This window comes from Cnephaeus nilssonii, assembly GCF_951640355.1.
Source record: "Cnephaeus nilssonii genome assembly, chromosome: X".
Classification (NCBI taxonomy): domain Eukaryota; kingdom Metazoa; phylum Chordata; class Mammalia; order Chiroptera; family Vespertilionidae; genus Cnephaeus; species Cnephaeus nilssonii.
Window position 1 is genome coordinate 20,288,543 of NC_137071.1, and position 27,679 is coordinate 20,316,221.

General features: G+C 42.8%; 1 protein-coding gene across 2 annotated transcripts in view; it reads right to left on the reverse strand.

Annotated features, from left to right (window-relative positions):
• Positions 1–27,679, reverse strand: part of DMD (dystrophin) — a 2,362,317-nt gene that overhangs the window by 1,688,596 nt on the left and 646,042 nt on the right. For both annotated transcript variants that reach the window (XM_079764882.1, XM_079764883.1), the window contains exons 10-11: positions 19,636–19,824; positions 18,573–18,754 (exon numbers count right to left, since the gene is read on the reverse strand). In XM_079764882.1, coding sequence (XP_079621008.1) covers positions 18,573–18,754; positions 19,636–19,824 — 371 coding nt within the window. The remainder of the gene's footprint in view (positions 1–18,572; positions 18,755–19,635; positions 19,825–27,679) is intronic.

Below are 27,679 nucleotides of genomic sequence, written 5' to 3' on the forward strand. Positions count from 1 at the left end.
TGACTCAGGAAGATTAAACTGCTATCTTACAAGTTGAGCTTTCTTCTGAGTACAGTCCAATGAGTGACCCCAGCCATATCAAATCACAGAACAACAACCCTGCCCATATTCCTTATCTACAAAATCACGATGTAATGATAAAGTATGTGGTCAGCAACAAAGTTTGGGAATCATATGTTATGTATAAATAGATAAGTTAAATAATGTTTTCTCAAAGATATAGATAATAATGGGCTTGGTAATGAATTTAAAGTCCAAAGGCTTGGGTTTTCAGCCTGGCTATGTGCCCTAGAACCAAGTTCTTACACCTTCTCCATTAGAATTCAGCATCAGGGACATGGAATAAGATCTGGCTACTTCATGGTAAGGATGAAAATTAACACTGAGGTTATTTCAACCATTAATTCAACATAAATTTGAGACTCAAATGAGAAGTATTAATACCATTTTAAGGCAAATATTCTGTATGAAGGCACATGTAAAGCATTTCTGGAAACCATAGTATACTGAACACTGATCTTATAATACTGATAAGGAGGACACATAAAACCAGTTTCCAATTGTGGTTTTATTAACCAAGACTTTGAGTGGAATATCATGATGGAGAGACACATGCCTAGACTCTGGAGGCCACCAAAAAGCTTTACTTTGAAGACAATAAGAGCCCCTTGGTGAAACAGCTTAGTAGCTGGCTTATTCATATGGCTCTGGCAGTCTTTCCAGAAAAAGAATAAAGTATTGTTTCCTGGGAGATGGCAAAGAAAGAACCTGAAAACATTTTGGGAACCTCAAACTTGAGGAATCCACCCAAATATATAGGTATTGCAGAAAAAGCCTGATGGCAACTGTGTGGCTTATCTTCTTCACCCTGTGGGTTATTAAACTCAATCTGGAGATTCCTTATGAGATTCCAGCAAAGCAGATTTTTAAAAACCTATATTAATCAATTACTAATCTTGTTGTGTTTATACAAATAATCAGGCCAAATTGAAACTGGACTTAATGCAGTAAATAGTCTAGATTTAGCTATCTTTGATAAAAATGAGGGTGTTAGCTCTGGCCGGTTGTACTCAGTGGTCAGTGTGTCCCCGTCTGTACACCTTCCATTCCCAGTGAAGGACACGTACCTAGGTTGAAGGTTCGTTCCCCGGCCCAGGCCAGGGCACATGTGCAGGAGGCAAGTAATTGATGTCTCTCTCTCACATCGATGTTTCTCTCTTTTTCCTCCTCCCTCTCTCCCTTCCACTCTCTAAAAATCAATGGAAAAAAATATCCTTGAGTGAGAATTAACAAAACAAAACAAAATAAGGGTGATATTAGAGAAAAACTGTGTTTTGATAGAATCTATAATACTGGTACATAGATATGGATATTAGGCTCTAATTCAGTTAACTCTTCAAATTTTTATTTTTCACGTATAAACTGAATTGGATCCTGATTTTTCTAATTTTCTTATAAGAGAATGTTTTATTTTTCTCCCATATTTGAATTGAATTATTGAGAACTACTGATGGAGTAAAATCCATAGAGAATTTACTTGAGCACCCAATGACATCACCAGAGATATTAAACTCCAGACAAAGAGGATCTATCAGATTGTCACTACTTGATTTCATTCCAGCAAACTACTTGTATCTTAAAGTCTCTTCAACTGACAGTTTTACAAACTCAAAAAATAGTTTATAATTTGCTGTGTTCATTAACCTTTGTGGGGTTTCTCTATTCTCATAGACATGCACCTTATTTACCTAATTACTTTGCATACACAATATAGGTCTCACTCTGGAAGCCCATCTGCATCACTGTCTCCTGAAGTGAGACTCAATAATTTAACTGAACTGACTTATTTTCATGATTACTTAATTGAGTCAATGAAATATGAAGCAATCTATCAACTCTGCTTCCAGAATGCCAACCTTTATTATTTAAAAGGAGAGATTAAAGGGACCAAGGTTCTGCCACTTTGAAACTGCTTCCTCTTTCCTGCCCAAGAGATTCAGGTGGAAAGAAGCTGCTTCAAAAGGGAGATCTTAGAATGTATCCCTTAGCCTAATTTGAATTAAGTAAACAAAAGTGCTTCAGTCAGGTGATACACCTTCATCCAGAGAAGCCCCTCCACCAACTTAATCTGGGGCACTAGAAAGTCTGCCCCACCCTCTATCACCTGGTTTGTATCTTTCCTCAGACCTTTAGTTATTATAATTCTCCTTTGAATTTTTATGCCATGCCTTTTTAACCTTCTTGTCAAATTTCTCACCTCTAGAATACAACAATTCCATATCAAGATGATGATACTTCAGGGATTCCAGCCCATCCCTACTTTGGAAGAATCAGTTAACAGCCTCTCTGTTCAGTCTCAAATTCTATTCCCTTGTCTCCCTTTGATCAGACAGGGAGAGACACTATGCAGGCAGGGACCATGACCCTTGTCAGCAGGAAGCAGTTACTGAAGACAGACCATCCTTCCTCATCACCCCTAAATGATGTCAGGGATGGAAGTCAGTGGCGGGGGGGAGGGTGGATGAGACAGGCTAGTAAACCAGGACAAGTGGAACAGAGAAACTGAGACAGATAGTTAAAGGCCAAGAAGTTTACAGCCATCTAGTAAATCGCAAAATCTTATCTTCGATAACTAAGCACACTTAAGAACAAATGGTATATACTTCGCCCCAACCAGATGATAAATACCTTAAATCACCCTACTAAGGGAGATACCAGTAGATAACAGAATTCCAATTAGTGACATTTGTGCAAACCACACCTGAGGACATGTGAAGTTAAGGGAATAAATCTCATTTTAGTACATCAGCATAAAACATGAATATTCTATTGAGATCCTCCCCTAAGATCTCCCCAAAACTCCCAGCCTTTAAAACCCCTCAAACAAAGGTCCCAGACTGTGCTCTTCCTCAGAAGAGCACTCCCGTACCTTTCCCTCCCTTCTTATTTCCCCAAAGGCATGCATCTCCTAAACTCTAAAAGATTGCACAAGGCTTGCAACCAGGGAGCAATGGGCAGAAGCAGCTCATCTCAGCTTACCCCCTGAACCTGTCTCCAAGGCCCCCTTTTCTCTGACTTCTTAGTGAGCCAAAGCAGCTCAGCCTAGGCTCATTTCTCTGCCTAGTCTCTCTCCCATTGCTTCTTCTCTCCTAGGCCTTTCCTTGTTTCACTGTCACCAACTTTAATAAACACCCTCTATAAATTAAAAACATATTTTTAAAAGTTTTTCCTCTTAAAACAAATGTATCCATCCTCTTCTCTACAACATTATCCACTCCCACCAATTGGTATACTGATATCTTGGGCCAGGGAAGAAACCAAAGACAACGGGTAGAATGGTTAGGGGCAATCAGGCAGGCAAGTGAGTAGTTAGGGGCAATCAGGCAGGCAGGCAGAGGCGGTTAGGGGTGATCAGGCAGGCAAGCGAGTGGTTAGGGGTGATCAGGTATGCAGGCAAGTGGTTAGGGGTGATCAGTCAGGCAAGTGAGCAGTTGGGGGCGATCAGGCAGGCAGGCAGAGTGATTAGGGGCGGTCAGGCAGGCAGGCAGGCGAGCAGTTAGGAGCCAGCAGTCCCAGATTGTGAGAGGTATGTCCAACTGCTGGTTTTGGCATGATCAGGCCTAAACCGGCAGTCAGACATCCCCAGAGGTGTCCTGGATTGCAAAAGGATGCAGGCCAGGCTGAGGGACACCCCCCCATGCATGAATTTCGTGCACCAGGCCTCTAGTAGTAACATAATGAAGAAGCTGCATGGCTGGATGCAAAAGATTCAATACAATACATTATGTTAACCTTCCATTCAGTCTTTCTGATTAAATACTTACAAAGCAGATAAAGAAACTCACAGAGGTCATCACAAACCAAGGACAACTATTAAATACAGTGATTGGAAGACTGTTTAAATTGTCTCTAGTATGAATGGGGACTGTTGACACACTGAAATTTATATTCATTCATATGGCAGTAAAAGCTCACTCTCAACTTCATTATGTCATTATATGACCTCTGGCACAGTTTCTGACACATACTAGACTCATTCATGGTAAATATTTCTTGAATGAATAAGTGGTATCACTTAATTATCAATCAAACATAGGAAGGCAGAGTAAAAAATACAACCATTTCCCAGTCAGAAATACCAGAATTAAGATTATAAAAATGTCAACTTTCATTAAATGTGCTCCTGTTGAGCCAGCCTATTAATTTTATTGGAATCATTTTTTAGTCATAAATTCAAATGTCATTATCTTACCCCTTGTCATATTGGCCACACTGTTTCTCAAACATGGAAGTAGCATTTTTTGGACCTTTCCCAGCTCAGGACCTTCCTATTTGCTATCCTTTGCCACAACTATTTGCATGGTTGTTTTCTCCCTTCATTTAGGGCTCTCCTTCAGAGAAGCCTTTGCTATCCAACCATGTACACACAATAACACACACATTTCCTTTTCTAAATCTGTTCCCTGCCTTTTTTCCTTTTTATCATTTAATGCCATCTGATGATATACATTTCTATCTCCCCTCCATGCCCAGCTCAGAATGCAAGTTCAATAAGAGAGCGAGTTAGTCTGTTCACTGATATTTTCCTGGTATCTAAAACAGTGCTGGGAACATGGTAGAGAAGAACTTTTAGAAGGATGAATGCATTATTAAACTTAATTTTGTAACTATCATTATTTACATTTGTGAAAAGGCATAGTTCCAAAAGAAATGCTACTTTCTACTCTCATTTCTATGAATCATGGAGATTTGGCTTTTCTGTTTATAATTTAAGCTAAGAGTCACATATTTTATACTAGAGGCCTGTTGTACGATATTCATGCAAGAATAGGCCTTTCTTCCCCTGGCTTCATGCCCAGCCACCTGGGAGCCAGCAAGTCCCCGCTTCTGTCCAAAGCACCGCTCCTGTAGCTACCTCCACTTTCCTCCCTCCCCCTCATAGCAGGTATCCAGCCCCTCCCAGCTGCTCCATGCCTGCATATGCAAATTAACCCACCATCTTTGTTGGGTTAATTTGCATACTCACTCTGATTGGCTGTGGGCATAGCGGAGTTATGGTCAATTTACATGTTTGTCTATTATTTGGTAAGATTATTGGAACAAAGAGTGTCCATATACTTACTGCACATTTACAGAAAAAAATTGTCATGGCCAACTATATCCATTTGAACCTGATCAAATTACTATCCTATCTAATAAAAGAGTAATATGCAAATTAATTATCACTCTGCTACACCCACAAGCCACGCCCACCAGCCATGCCCACCAGCCACGCCCACCAGCTAATCAGGAGCAAATATGCAAATAAACCCAACCAAGATGGCTATGGCCACAGAGAGCAGGAGGGAGGCTTGGGTTTCTCCAGCAATGGAGGAAGCCAAGCTTTCTGCCTGCCCTTGCCAGCCTAGGAATCCACTCAAGGCTACAAAGTTTCAATGATAGAAGATACATAAATCCAAACAGAAATGGCGGCAGCCACGGAGCTGGAGAGAGCAGGAGGCTTGGGTTGCCCCCGGCGATGGAGGAAGCCAAGCTTTCCGCAAACCCTGGCAGGCCCAGGCCTCCACTTAAGGCTACAAAGTTTCAATTATAGAAGACACATAAATCCCAACAGAAATGGCTGCTGCCACGGAGTGAGCAGGAGGCTTGGCTCCACTCCAGACTACAAAGTTTCAATTGTAGAAGATAAATAAACCCCAGATACCAGGGCCTCCACTTGGGTTGCCAGGGGGTGTGGCCGGCCTGCAAACCACCACAGGCCCCTCGCCCAGGCCACCCCACACCCCAAGGGAACCCCCACCCTGTTCTGGGACATCCTTCAGGGCAAACCAGCCAGCCCCCCCCCCCCGTGCATCAGGCCTCTATCCTATCTAATAAAATAGTAATATGCAGATTGACCATCACTCCAACACACAAGATGGCTGCCCTCATGTGGTCAAAGATCCTGCTCCCATGTGGACCAAGATGGCCACCACAAGATGGCCAGCCGGGGAGGGCAGTTGGGAGGGACAAAGCCTGCAAGGGAGAGCAGTTGGGGGTGATCAAGCCTGCAGGGGAGGGCAGTTAGGGGTGACTAAGCCAGCAGAGGAGGGAGGTTGGGGGTGACAAGGCCTGCAGGGAAGGGCAATTGGGAGGGACCCAGGCCTGCAGGGGAGAGCAGTTGTGGGGGACCAGGCCTGCAGGGGAGGGCAATTAGGGGTGACCAGGCCTACAGGGGAGGGCAGTTAGGGGCAAACAGACTGGCAGGGGAGCAGTTAGGCATCAATCAGGCTGGCAGGGGTGTGGTTAGGGGGTGATCAGGCTAGCAGGCAGAAGCAGTTAGGGGCAATCAGGCAGGCAGACAGGCGAGCAGTTGGGAGCCAGCAGTCCTGGATTGTGAGAGGAATGTCCGACTACCCGTTTAGGCCCGATCCCAACAGAAATCCCTTGAGGGGGTCCCAGATTGGAGAGGGTGCAGGCTGGGCTGAGGGACACACCCCCATGCACGAATTTCGTGCACCGGGCTTCTAGTGTGTTAATAACCACTGCTTATTAGGTCAGTAATTAATTGTCAGTACTCTCATATTGTCTCTATAATATATTCTTGCATGACAATCTTGCTATCCCATTAATCACCCATGAGAGATGACATCAACATTTGAGGACTGAATGAGACATCACCAGTACCATTTTTAGAGCTTCTAAGAAAGCAGTTAAAATGTTTGGCCCATCTCAGTGGATAGAAAAATAGTGAAAGAAGTTATTGAAAATAGTGCTCTAGAAAGGAGTATGGATTTATAATCCTACATAATAAAAAGGTAATATGCAAATTGCATCACTCCGCTACGCCCACGATTGGGCCGGATGGAGGCGCGGGGGGCGGGACTCAGGGTGGCTGATTGGTTGCTGAAGGACCCATGGGGCCGGCGGAAGACCCTGGTGGCGGAACTCGGGGTGGCCGATTGCGTGGCTGCTGGCACCAGTTTTCCACCAGCACCAGTTTTCCTCTGGCCACCCACCGATCGGAGCGCCTCCCTGATCGGAGTTCCTCTCGGGGTAGCTGATCGCGCTGGCGGGAGGCGCTCTGACCGGTGGGTGGCCAGAGGAAAACTGCTGCTGGCGTAAAACTGGTGCCGGCAGCCAGGTGAAAGTCTATTGCACGAAATTTCGTGCAACGGGCTTCTAGTTTTTAATATAATTATTTCAACTATATCAGTGTTTCTGAAACTTGAATGTGCTTTTAGCAATCAGCTGGGCTCTTGTTAAATTGCAGATTCTGATTCTGTAGATAAGAGTGAGCACCAAGATTGTGCATTTTTAACAAGTTTTCAGGTGATGTTGCTGTTGCTGGTCCTTGAAGCACCTTAATCTACAAGGAATTATCTTTTTAACATAATTGAAAAAATTAAAATATGAATTAATGAAACTATATAAACTCAGAAGTAAGTGTTTGAAATTATATTGTTAAAAATGTTTATTGCACGGCTGGCGTGGCTCAGGGGTTGAGCCTCGACCTAGGAACCTGGAGGTCTCAGTTCGATTCCCGGTCAGTGCACATGCCCCGGGTGTGGGCTCCATCCCCAGTGTGGGGCGTGCAGGAGGCAGCCAATTAGTGATTCTCTCCTCTCTCTCTCTCTCTCTCTCCCTTCATCTCTGAAATCAATAAAAATATATTTTTTAAATGTTTATTGCGACAAATTCATTTGAGGCACAAACTAAGGAAATTAATACATTTGTTCATCCATTCATTCATATATTCACGTATGCAATATGTTTGTCATTTTACCTGAAACAAAACAATCTACCCATTTGTTCAGTACCACACTGTGCTCTAATCATTCTCACATATGTTATCTCATTTTGTTATCTCATTACAAGATTGGAACAGACATTAAAAAAAAAAAAAAAGATGAGTCAGATTTGTTAGACAAATTTTTCTCTCCAAAGTGTTGACGGTGTGATTCACAATTATTTCCCATGTGATGACTTGTATTTTTACCAAGACACTATTCATATCTCTCCTCCTGCTGATGGAAACCAGAACTTAACTTCAGTGGGCCTTCACACTGACTTACTTTCATTTTTTTCTTTTGCCATCACAAATGTTTCAGTTTCCCCCTGCATGTCCTAACCGCAATTACCAGAAAAGTGGATGGAACTTTCTGTGCTTATTTTATGACTTTATAGAAATATCATTAAATCTCTTTTGTTCTGTTCAGGTTACATTTTTGAATCAAATAATTAGTTCATTCATAGAGAAGACTCTTCTGTTGTCCCTACACCACTTGTCTTCTTATACTTCCACAGTTGGAAGTTTTGTCTTTTTCTTTCTCCGTCACCTCCCACACCCTGAAGTCTATTTTGCAGCATAACACGAAACAAAACAAAAATGATTTTACCTACTCATCTTAAGGTTTCGAACTCAAACATGTCAACATTGTTTTGTTCTAATTATTGTATTTTAATTATGCAATCGGGCATTTAGTTCTTTCATTTCAATTTCATAAATATTGTTAAAACTTTGTAATTGACCAACAGCCACATGTTTCTGCTACAATACTTTGTGGCTAGAGATATCTTACAAACTTCTTTATTGTATAAGCTTTTACTTCATCATCAGTTCACATCCATGAAGATACCAGAATTGGAGAGGAAAGAAATTAATAAGGAAAGAATCAAAGGAGAATAGAATATAAATGAGGAAGAAAGGAAGGAAAAGCATCCTTATGTTTATTTTGTTACTTATATTTCTTTGAAATCATATTTCAAATGTTTCAATTGAAAAATTATAACTTTATTTTTTTTCTTTATTGATTAAGGTATTACATACAATATGTGTCCTTATCCTCCCATTGCCTCCCACCCCTCACTCATGCGCTCACCACCTGGTGTCTGTGTACATTGGTTCGGCTTATATGCATGCATACTACAAGTCCTTCAGTTGATCTCTCCCCCCTACCCCACCCTCCCCTACCTTCCCTCTGAGGTTTGACAGTCTGATAGATGTTTCTATGTCTGGATCTGCTTTTATTCATCAGTTTATGTTGTTCATTATATTCCACAACTGAGTGAGATCATGTGATATTTATCTTCCTCTGACTGGCTTATTTCACTTAGCATAATTTCTCCAGTTCCATCCATGCTGGAGAAATTCTTGCAAATGGTACGAATTCCTACAGAAGCATAGTATTCCATTGTGTAGATGTATCACAGTTTTTTAATCCACTCATCTGCTGATGGGCAATTAGGGTGTTTCCAAATCTTAGCTATTATAAATTGTGCTGCTATGAACATAGGGGTGCATATACACTTTCTGATTGGTGTTTCTAGTTTCTTGGGATATATTCCTAGAAGTGGGATCACTGGGTCAAATGGGAGTTCCATTTTCAGTTTTTTGAGAAAACTCCATACTGTTCTCCACAGTGGCTGCACCAGTCTGCATTCCCACCAGCAGTGAAGGAGTGTTCCTTTTACTCCACATCCATGCCAGCACTTGTCATTTATTGATTTGTTGATGATAGCCATTCTGGCAGGTGTGAGGTGGTACCTCATTGTTGTTTCGATTTGCATCTCTCAGATGATTAGTGACTTTGAGCATGCTTTCATATGTCTATTAGCCTTATGTCCTTTTTCTAAAAGTATCTATTTAGATCTGTTGACCAATTTTTATTGGGTCGTTTATCTCCCTTTTGTTAAGTTGTATGAGCTCCCTGTAAATGTTGGAGATTAAAGCCTTATTGGTGATAATATTGGCAAATATGTTTCCCAATGCAGTTGGATTTTTTGCTCTTTTGGTGATTGTTTCTTTTGCTGTGCAGAAGCTTTTTATTTTGATGTAGTCCCATTTGTTTATTTTCTCTTTAGCTTCCATTGCCCTAGGAGTTGTATTGGTGAAGATATTGCGTTGGCATATGTCTGAGATTTTGCTGCCTGTGAATCCCTCTAATATTTTTATGGTTTCTCGTCTTATGTTTAAGTCCTTTATCCATTTTTACTTTATTATTGTATATGGTATAAGTTGGTGGTCTACTTTCATTTTTGCATGTATCTGTCCAATTTTCCCAACACCATTTATTGAAAAGATGGCATTGACTCCGTTGTATGTTCTTGCCTCCTTTGTCAAAAGTTAATTGAGCATAGTGGTTTGGGTCGATTTCTGGGTTCTCTATTCTATTCCATTGGTCTATATGTCTCTTCTTGTGCCAGTACCAGGCAGTTTTGAGAACAGTGGCTTTGTAATACAGCTTCAAATCTGGTATTGAGATCCCTCCTACTTTGTTCTTTCTCAGGATTACTGCAGCTATTTGGGGACTTTTTTTATTCCAGATGAATTTTTGGAGAGTTCATTCTAGGTCTGTGAAATATGTGTTGGTATTTTAATGGGGAGTGCATTGAATCTATAGATTGCTTTGGGCAGTATGGACATTTTAATGATGTTGATTCTACCAATCCATGAACACGGTATATTCTTCCATCTGTTTATGTATTCATCTATCTTTTTTCAGTGTCCTGTAGTTATCTGAGTACAGGTCTTTCACCTCCTTAGTTAACTTTATTCCTAGGTATCTTAATTTTTTTGTTTCAATGCTAAATGAGATTGGTTTTTTAATCTTTCTGTAAGTTCACTATTGGTGTATAAAAATGCCATAGATTTCTTGGCATTAATTTTGTATCCTGCTACATTTTTGAATTCACTTATTAAATCTAATAATTTTTTGATGGAGTCTTTAGGGTTTTCTATGTACAGTATCATGTCATCTACGAATAATGACAGTTTTGCATCTTCTTTTCCAATTTGGGTATCTTTTATTTCTTCTTCTTGTCTAATTGCTATGGCTAGCACTTCCAGGACTATGTCGAAAGGGAGTGAAAGTGGGCATCCCTGTCTCATTCCTGTTCTTAGGTGAAATGGTTTTAGTTTTTGCCCATTGAGTATGATGTTGGCTGTAGGTTTGTTATATATGGCTTTTATTATGTTGAGGTATGATCCCTCTATTCCCATTGTGATGAGGGTTTTTATCAAGAAAGGGTGTTGGAATTTTTAAATGCTTTTTCTGCATCAATTGATATGACTATGTGATTTTTATCTCTCAATTTGTTTATGTAATATATCACATTGATTGATTTGCGAATATTGTATCATCCTTGCATACCCAGGATAAATCCTACTTGGTCATGGTTTATGATCTTTCTGGTGTAATGCTGGATCTGATTTGTGAGACTTGTGTTGAGGATTTTGGCACCTATGTTCATGAGGGATATTGGCCTGTAATTCTCTTTCATTGTGTTGTCTTTATCTGGTTTTGGTATTAGGGTGATGCTGGCTTCATAGAATGAGCTTGGAAGTGTTCCTTCCTCTTGAATTTTTTTGAATAGTCTGAAGAGGATAGGTTTTTGTTCTTCCTTGAATGTTTGGTAAAAATCCTCTGTGAAGCCGTCTGGCCCTGGGCTTTTATTTGCTGGAAGCTTTTTGATGACGGCCTCAATTTTCTTCCATAGTTATTAGCCTATTGAGATTTTTAGATTCTTCCTGATTGAGTTTTTGAAGGATGTATTTTTCTAGGAATATGTCCATTTCCTCTAGGTTGTCTAGTTTGTTGGAATAGAGTTGTTCATAGTATTTTTTAACAATCCTTTGTATTTCCATGGGGTCTGTTATTTTGCTTCTTTCATTTCTGATTTTGTTTATTTGGGTGCTCTCTCTTTGCTTCTTGGTAAGCCTCGTTAGAGGTGCATCAATCTTGCTTATCCTTTCAAATAACCAGCTCTTGGTTTCATTGATCTTTTGTATTTTTTGGGGGGGTCTCTATGTCATTTATTTCTGCTCTGATCTTTATTATCTCCTTCCTTCTGCTCACTCTAGGCTTTTCTTGTTGGTAATCCTTTCTAATTCTTTAACTTGTAGAGATAGATAATTTATTACCGTTTTTTTCTTGTTTTTTTGAGGTAAGCCTGTAGAGCTATAAACTTCCCTCTCAGGACTGCTTTCACTGATTCCCATATGTTTTAGATGGTTGTGTTTTCATTGTCATTCATTTCCAGGTTGTTTTTAATTTCTTCTTTGATCTCTTTGGTAAACCAAACATTGTTTAATAGCATGCTTTTCAGCTTCCAAGTGTTTGAATTTTTTATTGTTTTTATTGTAGTTTATTTCTAATATTATGTCATTGTGGTCTGAGAAGAAGCTTGATATGAATTCAATCTTCTTGAATTTGGAGAGACTTTGCCTGTGACCCAACATGTGGTCTATCTTTGAAAATGTCCCATGTGCACTTGAGAAGAACGTATATTCTGTGGCTTTGGGGGGAAATGTTCTGAAGATGTCAATTAAGTCCATCTGATCTAGTGAGTATTTTAGCATTGCTGTTTCTTTCTTGATTTTTTTGTCTGGAGCATTTATCCAGTGGTGTCAGTGGGGTATTAAATTCCCCTACTATGATTGGATTGTTGTAGATCTCTCCCTTGACATCTTCCAGTAGTAATTTTATGTATTTGAGTACTCCTGCATTGGGTGCATATATGTTTACCAGGGTTATATTCTCTTGGTGTATAGATTCCTTTAGTATTATGAAGTATCCTTCCTTAACTCTTGTTATGGCCTTCACTTTGAAGTCTATTTTGTCAGATATAAGTATTGCTACCCCAGCTTTTTGTTTTCATTTCCCTTTGCCTTAAAGGTATTTTTCTATCCATTCACTTTCAGTCTCTGTGAGTCCCTTGTTCTGAGGTGGGTCTCTTGTAGACAGCATATATATAGTTCATGTTTGTTTGTTTGTTTGTTTGTTTTTTATCCATTCAGCCACTTGATGTCTTTTGATTTGAGCATTTAGTCCATTTACATTTAAAGTTATTTTTGATAGGTACTTGTTTGTAGCCATTTTTATTTTTTGTGCCTGCCTGTGTTCCTTCTTCCCTTTTTATTTCTTCTTTTTACACCAGTCCGTTTAGCATTTCTTCATTGCTAGCTTGGTAGTGATAAACTCCCTTATCCTTTTTTTGTCTGTGAAGCTCCTTATTTCCCCTTCAATTCTGAATATTAGCCTTTCTGAATAGATAATTCTTGGATTCAGTCCCTTGGTTTGCATCACTTTGTAAATTTCTGTCCATTCCTTTCTGGCCTGATGTTTTTCTGTTGAGAAATCATATGATAATCTAATGGGAGATCCCTTGTACATAACTTTCTGTCTCTCTCTTGCAGCCTTTAAGATTCTCTCTTTGTCCTGAACGTTTGCCATTGTAATTATAACACGTCTTGGTGTGGTCTTTTCGGGTTCATCTTGTTTGGGACTCTCTGTGCTTGTGTGACTTTTTTCTTCCCCACATCAGGGAAGTCTTCAAACATTATTTCTTCAAATCGGTTTTCTAACCCTTGTTCCTCTTCCTGTCGTTCTAGCACCCCTGTTATTCATATGTTGCTTCATTTCATGTTGTCCCAAAGCTCCTTTAGGCTCTCCTCCTGTCTTTTATTTTTTTTCTCCAATTGCTAGTCATTTTGGGTTGTGTTTTGCTTCCCTGTCTTCTAATTCACTCAATTGGTCCTCCGCTTCTCCTAGTCTACTGTTGAAAATTTCCATGGTGTTCTTTATTGCAGCTATATCACTCTTTATTTCTTCTTGATTCTTACATAAGTTGTTGATTTTTTCATCCGTCTGGTTTATAAACTCTATGACCCTTATTCTGAGTTCTTTTTCTGACATATTGCATGCCTCCATTTCACTTGTTTGTAGTGAAATCATCATTCTGGTGATTCCTGCTTTTCTTTCCTTTGAGGGTTCTTTGTCTCCCCATTTTTGCTCTCACCGAAGTATCTAGGTATGGAGTCATGTTGGGGCTGCTCCTTGGGTGGCAGCAGCTCCTCGGGCAACAGCTGCTTCTCAGTTTTTGGTGGAGGCCTTCATTTATTACCCAAGCCACAGAGGAAGAAATGGTTAAATTGCAACTGCTGCCTTTCAGCAGACTCAGGACAATGACTGGAACTTGGTCATCCCCTCCTTGCAGCACAGAGTCCTGGGAACCTGGAGCTCCCATGTGAATCCAGTGCCTGAAAGTGGCATTTGTGACCATGGAGCGAAAAATTATAACTTTAAATGTAACTTTAGTCATCGTGCTCTACTTCCCTTACTTCCATAGAAAACATCTGCAAATATAACCTTTGAACACACACACACACACACAAACACAAATGAGTGGTGCAATTGGAACAGGCTGGAGGGGGAAAATGAATAAAAAAATATAGAGAAGGCAAATTATGTAGTATAGTTTAAAAAACACATGGCTAGTCATCTTATTTAGAATAATGATAATTCTTTACATTTTATAATAATGTTGGTCTTACATATTACTTTTTCATATTCCATCTCAGCCAATATCCTTTAGAGGTTTGACAGACACACAGTGCTGCTACTGTTTACTAAAGCAGATATTGAGAATCACAGAGGGGAAGTGTGTTGCCCAATTCACATGAATAGCTGTGTGAGAAAGTGGGACCTAATCCTTAGGCAAATTAGAGCAGACTTAGCACAAGGTGAAAATGAGAGCATGTTATTACCTCTCTGTTTTTCAAATTTCATTTTTTTGTGTTTGATAATTGTTTATAGTTTCTGGGATAAATAGTAATCCCTAGATCAGGGGTTGTCAACCAGTGGTCCATGGACCACTGGTGGTCTGTGAGGTCCGAAAAGTTCCAACCACTGATTTAAGGAAACTTTTGGAGCAGAGTTGCCAACTGGTGGTCTTCAGACCACTGGTGGTCCAGGAAGTCCAAAAGGTTGGCAACCGTTGCCCTAGATGCAACCTGTGAAAAGGAACATCTGCAGGTAAAACAGTAGAATGTAGTCACATATTATCACAACACTTGGCATTAGACACTAGCATCTTCTACCTGGGCTATTATACTGTACTGTCTTCTTCCAGTGGCATTATAGGTATTTTCTTTACCTGTCCCTACCCTACCTAAAACTGTCTGATGGCTTTTTCTTGAACTTATGCTAGAACTCAAAACCCTTGTCTTTTAGCCTGTATGACATTGATTGACAATGTCATACAGGACAAGACCCCTCCATATATTTCAAGTACATCTCATATCTCAGCTCTCTAATTCTCCCTGCTGTAATTCTCCATTCATGCTGGCCTTTTGGTTACTCTAATAATCCAAATGGTCCATATTTTAGAGTCTTTGCATTGGCTGTTCCCCCTATCTGAAATATACTTCTTACTAATCTACAAATGTTGGCTCCTTCTTGTCACTGAAATTTCAAATTAAATGGTACCATCCCAGAATTAACATTCCTGAATCACAAAGGTTAAAAAGTAGCCCCTCAAATACTCTCTTTCACAATACACCTCTCATCTCTCTCTTTCAATGACAGGGTGTGGATATACCCAGTCAGAAGCTAACATCCCTGCCTAAATGTAGACTTAGTGATGTAGACTTTTAAGTTCTTTAGAAAACTTATTCTTATCTAGCATTTTTCTTATGTTCTTTTTTCATTGGGAGTCAGCTTCTCTAGAGATTAAGATCTGGGATCTTGCCTCTTGTGATCATTACTGGGTCACCAGGGCATTGAAATGTATCTGATATCTTCAGGCACTCCATTAACATTTGTTAATATTTATGTGTGTGTGTGTGTGTGTGTGTGTGTGTGTGTGTGTGTAGATGTATAATGTTATATGTAGTATTATATATAGTGATATATAAAGATATATCTACAACCCTGGCATATGCCCTGACTGGGAATTGAACTGTGACCTCCTTGTTCATAGATCGACACTCAACTACTGAGCCACACTGTTGGGCTGTGTCTCATTTTTAAAACGCTAGGTTTTATCAAAAGCTATGCCAGATAAAAGGCTCCCCTTGCCCTCTAGACAATAATTTAAACACACACACACACACACAAAAAATGCTTAAACACTAACCAAAGCCTCCAAATCTTCCCTAGGGAGAAACTGGTTTTGTATGTCAGTCCTAGCTAAGTAATGATATTACCATTTTAGGTATGTGTATATGTTGTGTCTACTCTCACAATTCACCTTTTCTTGCAATTCAGTCTCCAATTGCAATGAATTAATTGACTAATATGAATAATTAATGTCTCATTGTTAGCCCTATTGGGAAAAAAAAAAAGGAGTGAGGACCAACGGCGGGTACTCAGCCTTCAGAAGAAGGTGGGAAAATAGAATGCACAGAGAAGACAGTGGTGTCACTGTGGGAAAGGCAGGAAAGGAGGAGGGCAGATTTTAGACTTTCAAATTTTGTCTGAGTTTGCTTTAAGTTGCATAGATTGGTACAAATGGAAGTATAAACTGAAGAATGTTAGCATATGACCACAAGCAGGCGGCTCTATATTTTATGATTTATGATGATAAATGGGTGTAATAAATTAGTTGACCCTTGGGTATGGGGGGATGCAGTACAAACTCAATATTTATAATATGGTTATTATAACACTCACCTCAAGGTTTAGTTGCAATCATTCAAATAATCATAGCAGGAGAAAATGTCAATATGCACAGACTAGTATCTCCTGGTTTGGAATACCAGTATTTGTGAAAATTCTAGCTTATCTATGCCTCCCTTATTCTTTCAAAAGATATGAACTCAAAAATGTATATTCCCCCTCCTTATTGTCACACTATAATTTAGTACTGGACTTGTAATCCTGCCAGCATATCAAATGAGTTTCTTTAGTCCTATTTTAAAACTTTTAATCTTTATAAATAATAGCTAAGTAAACTTAAGGCACTTTGACAATTTCTTTAGCTTAATGTATTCAAATCCACAGTTGGCACTTCATTTCTTTTCATTTAAAAATAAATCTATCTTGTCTTGATAAGCTCTACATGAATACACACACCTAACAATATAAATCAGAGCAACACATCAAGAATAATGGACTCTACTTGTAACCTTTATAAGAAACATGCCATTTCCAGAAATGTCTCCAAGTCAACATATTCTTTTTTTTTTTAATCCTCACCCGAAGTTATTTTTCCATTTATTTTTAGAGAGAGTGGAAGAGAGAGGGAAGGACAGAGAGAAACATCGATGGGAGAGAAACACATTGATTGGTTGCCTCCTGCATGAGCCTCAACCAGGGCCTGGGCCAGGAAAGAGCCTGCAACCGAGGCATGTGCCCTTGACCAGAATCAATTCTGTCTGCAGGCCAATGCTCTATCCACTGAGCCAAATAGGCTAGGGCTCTAAGTCTACATATCTTATATAATAACAGCCTAATATGCTAAGTGTCCGACCATTCGTTTGACCTTTTGACCAGTCGCTATGACATGCACTGACCACAAGAGGGAGCAGATACTCCAACGGTAGTTTAGCTTGCTGCTGGGGTCTGGCCGATCAGGACTGGGCAAGATGGGCTGGACATGCCCTGGAGCCAACCTCCCGTAGTCCCTCCCTGGCCTCTAAAATATTTCTTCTAATTAATTTCCTTTCGATGTGCATGAATCCATGCACCAGGCCTCTGGTTCTTAAAATATTTCAGAACCACACAGTACTTGAATAAGAATTTCCAAACATAGATAAGAAACATTTTTCAAGAAGATTTCCATAAACATATGACAAACTATTTAATACTTTTATTGATTTTAGAGAGAGAGGAAGTGAGAGGGAGAGAGAAAGACACGTTGATGAGAGAGAAGCATTAATACTGACCAGCTGCCTCTTGCATATCCCCCTACTGGGAATCGAGCCTACAATCTAAGCATGTGCTCTGACTAGGAATCAAACCAACGACTTTTTGGTGCATGCATGGGTAGACGCTCAACCATTGAGCAACACTGTCTGGGCTCTATTTAATATTTTTGAGGACTTTTCCTTCTGAAGAGAAGTTTCCTATAAACTGTATCTAATAGGTGGTTCTATGTACAGGCACACCTCATTTTATGGTGCTTCACTTTATTGTGCTTCACAGATCTAGTTGTTTTTTTTTTTATAAACTGAAGGCAAGACCCACAGAGCCTCCACCAAAAAATTTATGTGGCTTCATTGCTATACTCACTTTATCTCAAACCTGCAATATCTGAGGAATGCCTGAACATGGTTTCCTGTGTATACTCCCATGCCTTCAATAGTTACATTTTAATTTTTGGAGAAAACTTGGAAAATATTAACTATGAGAACAATTTGTCAACTTTTAAAACATAGTTCTGGAGCAACTAGTCCTTCTATTCAACATCTCCACTTCCGTTACAGGAGTGAAACTGTAAATTGAAAATCCAACCAAAATGTCCCCTAAGGAAGAACTGAGAAATGCTTCAGAAACAAACTGAGACTCATGACATAAACAAGAAACTGCATCAAGCCCAGCTGGCCTGGGCCAGGAAAGAGCCTGCAGTGGTTGAGTGGCAACCATGGACTAGGAGGTCAGGGTTCGATTCCCAGTCAGAGCACATGCCTGGGTTGTGGCTCAATCCCCAGGGTGGGGAGTGCAGAAGGCAGCCAATCAATGATCCTCTTCTCACCATTGATGTTTCAATTCCTCTCTTCCTCTCCCTTCCTCTCTCTGAAATCAATAAAAACATATAAAAATAATAGCAAAACTCCAAACATGCTGTTTTTAGAAATTAGAAACACTTACTTGCTTTGCTTTTCCATGCTAGCTACCCTGAGGCATTCCCATCTTGAATTTAGGAGATTCATTTGTTCTTGTACTTCAGTTTCTTCATCCTCTGATAACTTTCCTGTCCGAAGCAGTTGACTTCCCAATTGGAGGACATTACCAACCCGTCCCTGATGAGATGTCAAGTCCATCATGTACCCCTGAAAAGGAAAGAGGTTGACAGCAGTGATTATCACTTTAGGTAAATCATTATGGTTTTGAATTCTTTTCTAAATGTATAGCCCTTTTAAAATATATTCCCAGTAAAATCATTTTAATTTTTATTCAAGGACACCCAATATTGTTTTTAACATGATTAAAGAAAATAATTAGCTTAGGTCACCTTCTGCAGAAGCAAACCCTGAGATTAGGGTTTGTATGCAAGTGATTTATTAAGGAAGAGCTCCCAGAGGAGATCTACTAAAGAAGCAGGAAAAAGGATAGGGAAGGAGAGGAAGGCCAGTAAGTATGTCATCTCAGGAAATGTTTCCTACTCTGGAAAGTGATATCACCTGGGTACTCTGGAATGTAAGTTATAGCTCCATATTGTCTTGACCCAAGAGAAGGGAGCTGGGCTTTCATATTCCTGTGTGAGTCATTGCAAAATCAGATCTCAGCACCTTCAAGTAGTGTTTTCCAAGTCAGAACTTGAAATGCTGGCTGTTGGAATCCCAAGAGCATGAACATTTATTTTTTTCCATGCCAAAATAAAAACTAAATTACCAAAGAAAGGATATGATTGTCTAACACTTAATCCTGAAACCAATCCTATATAATAAAAGCGTAATATGCTAAGTGTCCACCAGGGGGCAGACGCTCCGACCAGTACGTTATCTTGCTGCTGGGGTCTGGCCAAGGCCAAGGGACCCCCACCAGTGCACGAATTCATGCACTGGGCTTCTAGTACAAAATAAAATTGAAAGAAAAAGTAAACAAACCTAAATTCCAAAAATACCAGGATCTTATACAGTGATTGAGATAAAGAGACTTGCCATTATGATAAATCATGTGCTTTATTTCATAAATCAATGTTTTGCTTTACCTCATGAGTATGAAATTGTTCTTTCACTTCCTCTACATCTTTAGAAATCTCTCCTTGTGCTTGTAATGTGTCCTCAGCTGAAAGAAGCCACGAGAGTACTTCCTCTAGAGCTGTTTGGTAACTGTCCAGGTTTACTTCTGTTCCCATCAATGAACCACCAAATGACTTGTCTTCAGGAGCTTCCAAATGCTGAATGATAAAATAAATTGAGTGTTATACAATTAGTATTTTTGCAAACTGTTCCAGTACATGAAATGATAAAATGAATGAAATATTTAAAATGCTAGGAATGCCCACTTGTATTATCAGAGACATGAACGAAAGACACACAATAGTGAGCCTGTATTTTAACAGCCTCACAAATATACAAGCAGATTTTCAAATGCTACTTGAAATCCACTTGGAATTAATATTTTATTAAAGTTATTCTGGATTACTATAAAGAGTGGATTAGTATATCATTTCTTCATTTTATATTTGAAATGCTATGAATTTTCATCCATAAGTAACTTTTTTCAGTTCATATCTTAAATGCTTTACATATACATTATTGGTATTACATTTATATACTTTTGCAATGGCATTAAAGGAAACATCTCTTCCCCAAAGCTGCAAAGTAATGAAATGTTTCTGAAAATTTACAGAGAAGAAGAGTTATCAGTATGAAAATACGTGGAGGGAGAGGGGTAAAATTGAAAAAAGAAATACCTCATCTACACACTTGAAATTTCTAACAGTATAATGACTTCTAGAAATTAAGCCTTTATTTCCTGAAAGCCTTGGTTTAAATAGCAAGATTTTACCTTAGGGGAAATAAAATATAAAGTATTTGCTTCCGAATTGAATTAGCAGGAAGTTAAGTGAGATTCTCAACAGTTGTCTTGGAATTTTTGCTGGGACCCTAAAGCTGAGAATAATAGGTACAAAGTATCCATATTTCTAACAAGAAAACCCAGACCACCAAAGAAGGAATTACTGAAAGATTACCATAGAACTGGCTCCATAACCCTTAATCCACTACCTAGATTAAAGGTATATAAGAAGAAACAAGGAGATTGGAGAATTCTGGTGAGAAAATATTCCTCTGGAGTGCTATGCATATCCACATCTCCCACCTCACACCAAGTAATGGAGAATTCAAGAGAAGTGCCTATACATAATAGGGTAGTTTCCAGAATAAAATATTGACCTCTAAATCTAGCTGTGTGTTTGGAGAGGTTCAGAAGTGATGAGACCAGTACTACCAAGTGACAGGAGAGACCCCTTGGGATAATCTTAGGGCAATTATCAATGGTAAAAATCCAGCAAATAAGAAAATGTGCCTGAATGTTTTGTTTGGTCAAGTGCACTCATGCTAGGTTGCTTGGCTTCAAAAATCCTGAGAAGGACCACATTCAAAAGGGTTTCCTGCTGCGGTAAGAAACATAGGCAAAGTATTGACATAGAAGTAAAGTAAAAATATTGGTGAAATATTTCATGAAGAATTTTTTTTTTAGAAAACTCTACTTCTCGGAGAAACCAAGATGGCGGCATAGGTTAAACACCTAACCTACAGCCGGGCACAACAATATCAAAAACACAACTAAAAATCAAAACGGACATCATCCAGAACCACAGGAAAGCTGGCTGACTGAAATGCGCACAATTAGAAGGAAAAAGAAAACCACAAGGAAAATCAGGGAAGCCGTAAAAGCTTGAGGTATGGAGACACGGGTGGAGACAGGAGCCCGCGCGCGTGCGGGGAAGACGGAGCCGGAGAGGAAGGGGCGGCTGGCCGCCTGGCTGGCGTTCTCTGGCGGGAAGGAGATAAAAGCGCCAGATTGTGCTGAACCCCAGCTCCAACTGCACTGAACCCCATTTCCCGGCAAAACCCTGGGAAGCCGGGCTCATGCTGGGGGAGTCTGGGCTGTGGGACAGAGACACAGAGGAGCTGCGCCGGAGCCGCGCACGGGAATGTGCGCAGAGGAGGGACTGTTGCCTGTGCCGCTGGATTGCCCTAGCGGGAGGGAGACAAGGGCTCCGGACTGTGCTGAACCCCCAGTTCCAACTGCACTGAAGCCCAGTTCCGGGAAAGACCCGGGGAAGCCAGGCTCATACTGGGGAAAGCTGGGCTGTGGGGCAGAGGTGCAGAGAGGCGGCAAAGAGCAGAGCACCGGAGGCGCGCAGGGGATTGTGCGTGGAGGATGGGCTGCTGACTGTGCCGCTGAGTCGCCCTGGAGGGAAGGAGACAAAAGCGCCAGACTGCGGTGAGCCCCAATTCTGACTACACGGAAACCCAGTTCTGGGCGAGAATCTGGGAATCCAGATTCATTGGGGGAGAGACTAGACTGTTTGGCAGCGCGCGAAACTCCAGGGCGCTTTTCTCTCAGAGGTGTTTGCTGGGAGTACGGAGGGACACTGAGACACAGGAACCTCATAGGGCGGGGCTGACGGGAAGCCAAGGCGGTAGGCTCCGCCCTGTAACTCCGCCCCATCCAAGCTGAACACAGAGGCTTTTACAATTTTGCAAGTCTAGTTGAATGGGGCTGTCTCCCGGCATAGACACAGCTGATCCTCACAGCCAATTGGACTGGAGGTCACATCCTCCCAGTGTACCAACAGCAATCAAGGCTTAACAACACCAAGACTTTGCACTCAGCCCACAAAGGGGGGTATCAAGAGCGACCACCTAGGGAGATTGGGGAAGCTGAGCGATAGGGAGGCAGCCAAAAGGGGAAGACACCGAAACAGGTCACGAATATAAGTGATGCTGTAATTCATGCTGAGGGGCCACAGGCAGTAGCTGACCTACACTCCATTGGAGACCCAGAAACGAAGGCATCTAGTGGTCGGTGTGAGATGACACCAAATTTCAACCACTACCATAAGGGACACATTCAAGAGGCAGACGCAGTGAGCGCCAAAGCCTTGCTGCACCAAGACCCGGCAAATAAACGTGTCTCCCGCACAGCAACTCTTCCTTTATAGACACAGAGGGTCCGCACGACCAATTGGCCTGGAGGACAATTCCTCCCAGTGACACCAACAACAATCAAGACTTAACTATACAAACAAGGACCAAGATGGAGGCATAGGGCAGAAGCCTGATTGCTGCCTACCACAACAATTTTGAGACTACGACGGGAGAGCAGAGCAGACACCATCCAGAACCACCGGAGGGCTGACTGAGCAGATGCTCTACAACTAGAATAAAAGAGAGGGGTACGCGGGATGAAGCTGATGCCGGTGACCCAAAGACCACACTTTAAAAACTACGGCTCAGGCGACACAATGGCGGCCTGGATCGTGCTCGGTGCAGTTCCCCCAGCGGTCTCCGGCTGAGGGGAAGGCTTCACTCGCTGCCGAGCACGGACAGACGAGCCCCTGGGAGACATGGGGTGGGAGACTACGCGCTTGCTGACCTCCGAGTCCTTCAAGAATCTCAACGCCTCGGAAGCGGCCAGGTGCGCATGCTCGGCGACCGGCCACCGCTGCAGACCCAAGGGCCGACGCAGCCACCCCGGACCAGCCCGCCGCCGCGCACCGGGCACACCGTAGCTTCGCCGAGCCCGCCGCCCAACGAGTTCTGCGGTGGCTGCCCTGGAACTCTGAGAAAATGGCCGAAGGAATTGCTGAGAGGGAATTGACCAACAGGAATTGGGATCAAGAAGATGAAACCCCGCTGGGTCCCGGAACTGGGTGAAGCCGTGCGCCCCTGGATCCGGGTGAGGCTGAATCCTGGGTCCGGGCGAGGCCGTGGGCCCCTGGATCCGGGTGAGCCTGGGTCCCGGGTCCGGGCGAGGCCCTGGGCCCCTGGATCCGGGTGAGCCTGGGTCCCGGGTCCGGGCGAGGCCCTGGGCCCCTGGATCCGGGTGAGCCTGGGTCCCGGGTCCGGGCGAGGCCCTGGGCCCCTGGATCCGGGTGAGCCTGGGTCCCGGGTCCGGGCGAGGCCCTGGGCCCCTGGATCCCGGTGAGCCTGGGTCCCGGGTCCGGGCGAGGCCCTGGGCCCCTGGATCCGGGTGAGCCTGGGTCCCGGGTCCGGGCGAGGCCCTGGGCCCCTGGATCCGGGTGAGCCTGGGTCCCGGGTCCGGGCGAGGCCCTGGGCCCCTGGATCCGGGTGAGCCTGGGTCCCGGGTCCGGGCGAGGCCCTGGGCCCCTGGATCCGGGTGAGCCTGGGTCCCGGGTCCGGGCGAGGCCCTGGGCCCCTGGATCCGGGTGAGCCTGGGTCCCGGGTCCGGGCGAGGCCCTGGGCCCCTGGATCCGGGTGAGCCTGGGTCCCGGGTCCGGGCGAGGCCCTGGGCCCCTGGATCCGGGTGAGCCTGGGTCCCGGGTCCGGGCGAGGCCCTGGGCCCCTGGATCCGGGTGAGCCTGGGTCCCGGGTCCGGGCGAGGCCCTGGGCCCCTGGATCCGGGTGAGCCTGGGTCCCGGGTCCGGGCGAGGCCCTGGGCCCCTGGATCCGGGTGAGCCTGGGTCCCGGGTCCGGGCGAGGCCCTGGGCCCCTGGATCCGGGTGAGCCTGGGTCCCGGGTCCGGGCGAGGCCCTGGGCCCCTGGATCCGGGTGAGCCTGGGTCCCGGGTCCGGGCGAGGCCCTGGGCCCCTGGATCCGGGTGAGCCTGGGTCCCGGGTCCGGGCGAGGCCCTGGGCCCCTGGATCCGGGTGAGCCTGGGTCCCGGGTCCGGGGGAGGCCCTGGGCCCCTGGATCCGGGTGAGCCTGGGTCCCGGGTCCGGGGGAGGCCCTGGGCCCCTGGATCCGGGTGAGCCTGGGCCCCGGGTCCGGGCGAGGCCCTGGGCCCCTGGATCCGGGTGAGCCTGGGCCCCGGGTCCGGGCGAGGCCCTGGGCCCCTGGATCCGGGTGAGCCTGGCCCCGGGTCCGGGTGAGGCCGTGGGCCCCTGGATCCGGGTGAGGCCACGCGACCCTGGGTCTGGGAGAGGCCACGCGCCCCTGGGTCCGGGTGAGGCCATGCGCCCCTGGGTCCGGATGAAGCTGAATCCTGGGTCTGGGCGAGGCTGTGTGCCCCTAGATCCGAGTGAGACTGGATCCCGGGTCCGGGTGAGGCCGTGGGCCCCTGGATCCGGGTGAAGCCGTGCCCCTGGATCCGGCCGAGACCAAACCAGAGGGAGTCGGACCTGCATTACCACCATTTGTCCACCATCCAGAGCTGAGGGGTCAGTGCCGACATGTACTCATGAGGAACTGGTGGACATTGATATTGGGTCTCAAAAGAACTGTTGGACCAGAAAGAGGCTCACTGCAGACTGATTCGTTTGCCTGTCAGCATAACTATTATTGCTCGTCGCACATTCAATTCTTGTAAGTATATCTCTAGTGACACATGATTTCGCTCATCTAGGGGAAATGATGAACAGCATGGACTGATGAGCAAGAACGGAACCAGAAACAAGGGGGCATCGATCGGACTGTCGGGCCTCAGGGGGAGGATGGGGGAGGGTGGGGGGAGGGGGGAGAGATCAACCAAAGGTCTTGTGTGCATGCATATGAGCCTAACCAATGCTTAAGGTCAACAGAGGGTTGGGGCATCCGTGGGGAGGGGGGTGGGATGGGAATGGGGGGATGAGGACAAATGTATGACACCTTGGTCAATAAAGAAATTTAAAAAAAATAAAAAAAAAAAAAAAAGAAAACTCTACTTCTCTATTTTATTTTTTAAATTTCTTTATTGATTAAGGTATTACATATGTGTTCTTATCCCCCCATTACCCCTCCCATCCCCCACACTCAATGCCCTCACCCTGCTGTTGTCTATGTCCATTGGTTAGGCTTATATGCATGCATACAAGTCCTTTGGTTGAAATCGTTTGTATACGCCAAATATAGCAAGCCAGCCTTGGGCCCTAAAAGCAGGGTTTTGCAAAGGAAACAAAAGGCAGTGTAGAACTATCAGAAGCTGCTTGGGGGATTTAAGAATCTTGACTAGAGAAAACCCATCCTTTTTTTAAAATATATTTTATTGATTTTTTTACAGAGAGGAAGAGATAGGGATAGAGAGTTAGAAACATCGATGAGAGAGAAACATCCATCAGCTGCCTCTTGCACACCCCCTACTGGGGATGTGCCCGCAACCAAGGTACATGCCCTTGACCGGAATCGAACCTGGGACTCTTGAGTCTGCAGGCCAACGCTCTATCCACTGAGCCAAACCAGTTTCGGCCCATCCTTTTTTTTTTTTTTTTTTAATGGTTCTCCCCTGGCATGTCTACCTTGAATTTCCAGTTCCCCTCAATGCTGGGCCTTACCCTACTGAGCTGCCAGGACCAACTTAATTGTGTTCTTCTGATAAATGTGCCAATCAATTTTGAAAATTTTACATTATAAATTTATCCAACTATTAAATCCTTTAAAATGGCAAAACATAGTGGAATTTGGTGTGATATTTTCATCAAATGACGTACTCTCTATCTGTTTCTAGAGAAGTGCCAAAAATACATCATACTGATAAGTCAAACTCATCCAACTCTAGTATTTCAAAAAAGCATAAGTGCCCTGAGAGGGTTATTTGCAAAGACCCTCCCAGGGTCAAGACAATTTCTGAAGGTCATAAGGGTTATAATAAGTTCCTTCTACCCATCCCTAAATACTTTTCTAAACATTATTAATAAAAATATCAAATTAATCATTAAGAGGGGAAAAGTCACAAAAAGGCAGCCTGAGATATATGTGTAGATTGGACCAGCTTCATGGTTGTGCAACCTGAGCATTTCCACAGTACCAAAGTCTCAGAAGGACCCCATGCTTGTTTTATCTGCTTCTTGACATGGCCAATTAAAAGTTCTGAACAATTTGGTCTTTGAACTTGGGTTTTATAAGGAAAGTCCATAAGCAGAGGAGACAACTGCAATATGTGTGTATTCCCCATTTGCATATTTTTATGTTCCATCAGCACAGAATTCTGGTGGACCTACAATAGGTGAGAATTTAGTGCAACTCAAGCAAGTATAAGGTAAGTGTGCTGTATCTGTGACTGAGTGAATGAGGGAACTAACAGTCCCAAGAAGTCATGCTTTATATTTGAAACAGAACTTGCTTCAAAGCCAGAAAGAAGGCAATTCTAGGAAAACACAAACAACCAAGAAACCCTATCACATCCTTGCTCACTCATATTTCTTTCTTATATTAGCCAACCATTTATGCTAACACTGATAACATGGAAAGAAAAAAGAAAGGGCAACCCAGACTTCCTGTTCCTTTCAATCTTTCCTTACTCATCAATAAGCTGAAGGTAAAGAATATTGGTAGAATGTCCACATATCAAGAAGTGAAATAGCAACAGATGAGTTAGTTGCATGTTATTTCCATGTTAAGACTGAAATACATAACGCAAGCTAAAAATACAAATGATCTGATAACAATGATTCTGCATGAGTTAAATGTTCATGGATTTGTATGGACAACTGCAACTACACAATATAACAACGAGCAGTAAAAGCCATGCTAATACTTTATTTTTTAATTCAGTATGAGCAAATAAAAATCACCATGAAAAGTCAAGAGAGAGACCATGAAATAAAGAAAACAGCTTTATATTTTTACTAATTTGAACAGCACTTTCTTTCCTGCTTTTTGAACAAGGAGCTCTGGGTTTCATTTTTCACTAGGGTACAGAAATTATGCAGCCAGTACTGTGTGTAGGTAGAAAAAAAGTACAATCCAATCCTGGATATTTTGCCTTCTCTGGGTTACATGTGAGAGCTTATAGGAGTTTTATTATGCTCAGTAGATAGAATGGAATTGCAAAACCCAAGGGCTATGGAGGCAAACAGTCAATGTTTAAGTTTTTACTCAGAACTGAAGTCTTGTCACTCTGGGAAAGTTGCTTAGCCCTATCATAAGCCTTAGTTTTCTCATTCATAAAATGGGAGCAATAATACTTCTCTAATAAGATTGTGGAAAGAATCAAAGGAGAGTACATAAAGTATTTGGCAGAATGCCTGACCATGTGTAAGACCCAAATAAAGTATGTTAAGTTGTAATTATTATTAGACTCTCATATACATAAGATCCATTTTGAAGCACAACATGCGCCAAGGTTACCGTCTTAAGTCACTG